A 2,158-nucleotide genomic window follows, 5' to 3' on the forward strand; every position below is an offset into this window, starting at 1 on the left:
GTGTGCAACCTCAAACCATGTCATGAATAATTAATGTTCAGTAAGCCTGAAAGAGAAATCAATGCCACAATGAATGGCTTTACGGAGAGATGTTTATTTGAACGCATTGTACAGAAATTTACACGTGTCTTTGAACAATGGGTTTCAGTTGGTTGGAAGGAAAGGGGCTGGTCTCTTCTCGACAAGGGAGGTTCCTGAATTTCTTGGAGAGTTTGCTAGGTCGTGGAATCCAGGTTGCACTGAATCGAGAAGGAGGCCAAGGCCAGACCTTCAATTCCAAAAACATGGTGCCGTCCTGCCATCCTTTATTGAGGGGGGTCAGCATCCAGTCTGCTGGAATCTTTCTTTCAATGCCTTCTACAAGTCAGGTGTGAAGCAAGTGAGGGTGGACTTGGGTGAGGGTGATATCTGATGCATCCTGAAATCTTCACATCTGAAGGCGACTTTATCACAGAGAAGATTCGTGATCCTCGTGTACCTCAAGAAGAAATCACTTAGGCATAGGGAACATGAACGCTTTACATATGGGGTAAGGCACCCACAGCTGGACGTTTTGGATTGACAAGATAGCATGAAGGAGATGATGGAATCAGCTGTCCATTTGGATGAGGATGGCATGCAATGATCTGTTAGTACCTCTGTGGTTACAGAATTCCACAGAATTGACCCCGTTGGGCATCAGGATCACCATCAAATTATCCATGACAGGGAGGAGAGCTTCCAAGTCCAGCTTTCCTTGGGGGCCCACGTAGCAATGCAGTGGGACAGGGAGCTCCAAGAACTTGCACAAAGGGGGGGTGTGCTGCAGCAGCTCCTGCAGAACATCCCAGGACACGGGGTTTCCACATAACATCAAGGTGACCAGCTGGGAGCAGCGGCCCAGTGCATTCTGCAAGGCCCTGAGGTCAGGGTCTTGGATCCCACAGCCAGCTAAGTTCAGGTGCATAAGGGTGGTGGAGACAATCTCTAGCAGACCCGGAAGGAATGCATAACTTGATCTAGGCCTGAATACACCACAAAATACCAGGGTCCTTAGGCGGCTGGTACAGGGGCATAAAGACAGGTAAGTCAAGTCCTCGTCCAAAAGCACACAATCAGTCAGGCTGAGGGTCAGCAAGGGAGATGGCAAGCGTGTGAGCAGCCGGATGAGGCAGCCCCTGGGCAGGCAGGCAGAGTCCAGGAAGAGGTGCTGGAGCTGATGCAGATTGAGGAGCTGAGAGGTGAATTGGGCAAGGAGTTGCTCCATGTTGCAGTCTTTGCCGAAGTCCTTGCAACCCAAGATGACTCCAGAGAGAAAGAGGGTCTGCAGTTGACCCATCTGCGCCAAGTAAGGAGCAAACCAGTTGAGGCTGTGCAGGTCCCATTTGCCATGAATTTCCACCTCGTGGACACAGTCCAGCTGCACCATCTTCAGGATTTCCCCAAGAATGTGAAGTTGTAGGAGAGGTCCAAGAAACGCCACCTTCCTGCAGCACAGCATTGGCAGGGCCTTCTTCTGCTTGACCCTTTCAATCAGGAAGGTGAGCAGTACCTCTGAGGTAGCTTCCTCAAACCACAGGTCTGTGAGCACCTCCACGGAGGTCAGGGGCTGGTGCTTCCCTCCTGATCTGGAATGGGGTCCTTTTTCCATCTGAATTCTGCGGGGTGTGTCTTCAGGCTCTTCTGATGACATCACAGAGTCAGTAGATGGGGCTCCAGCCCATTCATTCCAGAAGTTGGTGCCAGTGTGCAGCTGTAAATCCAACACTTTCAGTTTGCATCTCCTGTGCTGAGCATTCATGGCAAGCAGGATGTCAAGGCCATCGAGTGCAGCCTTTAAGATGAGCTCTCGAAACACACAATCCTCCAACAGAGCCCCAAGTGGGAGCTTTGTGAAGGGCCAGTAGTGCACCATGGCCTTCACCACCTCACTGTGTCCCTTGGCAACGGCTGCCATGAACAAGGGAGGGAAGAACTGTGTGGGCAGCCACTCAAGAGCGGCAATGGCTGAGGCCTCATTCTGCAACACGCCCTGGATGGCCATGTCCTGGAGCCTGGGTGGGTTCCTGCTGCTCATGATGATCAGTCTGCTCCAAGAGGAATCCTCACCTGTGGATGGGAAAACAGGTCTGCTCAGATCTCAAGGAGAGCCACTCTGTGGACCCCGCCATCCGACAAT

General features: G+C 51.8%; 1 protein-coding gene across 1 annotated transcript; it reads right to left on the reverse strand.

The window, feature by feature from the left end:
* Nucleotides 1-589: 589 nt before the first annotated feature.
* LOC142435691 (melanoma antigen preferentially expressed in tumors-like) lies at nt 590-1,894 on the reverse strand. Its single transcript, XM_075539883.1, has one exon. The coding sequence runs from the start codon at nt 1,892-1,894 to the stop codon at nt 590-592; it is 1,305 nt and encodes a 434-aa protein (XP_075395998.1).
* Between the last annotated feature and the right edge of the window lie 264 nt (nt 1,895-2,158).

This window comes from Tenrec ecaudatus, chromosome Y, assembly GCF_050624435.1.
Source record: "Tenrec ecaudatus isolate mTenEca1 chromosome Y, mTenEca1.hap1, whole genome shotgun sequence".
Lineage (NCBI taxonomy): Eukaryota > Metazoa > Chordata > Mammalia > Afrosoricida > Tenrecidae > Tenrec > Tenrec ecaudatus.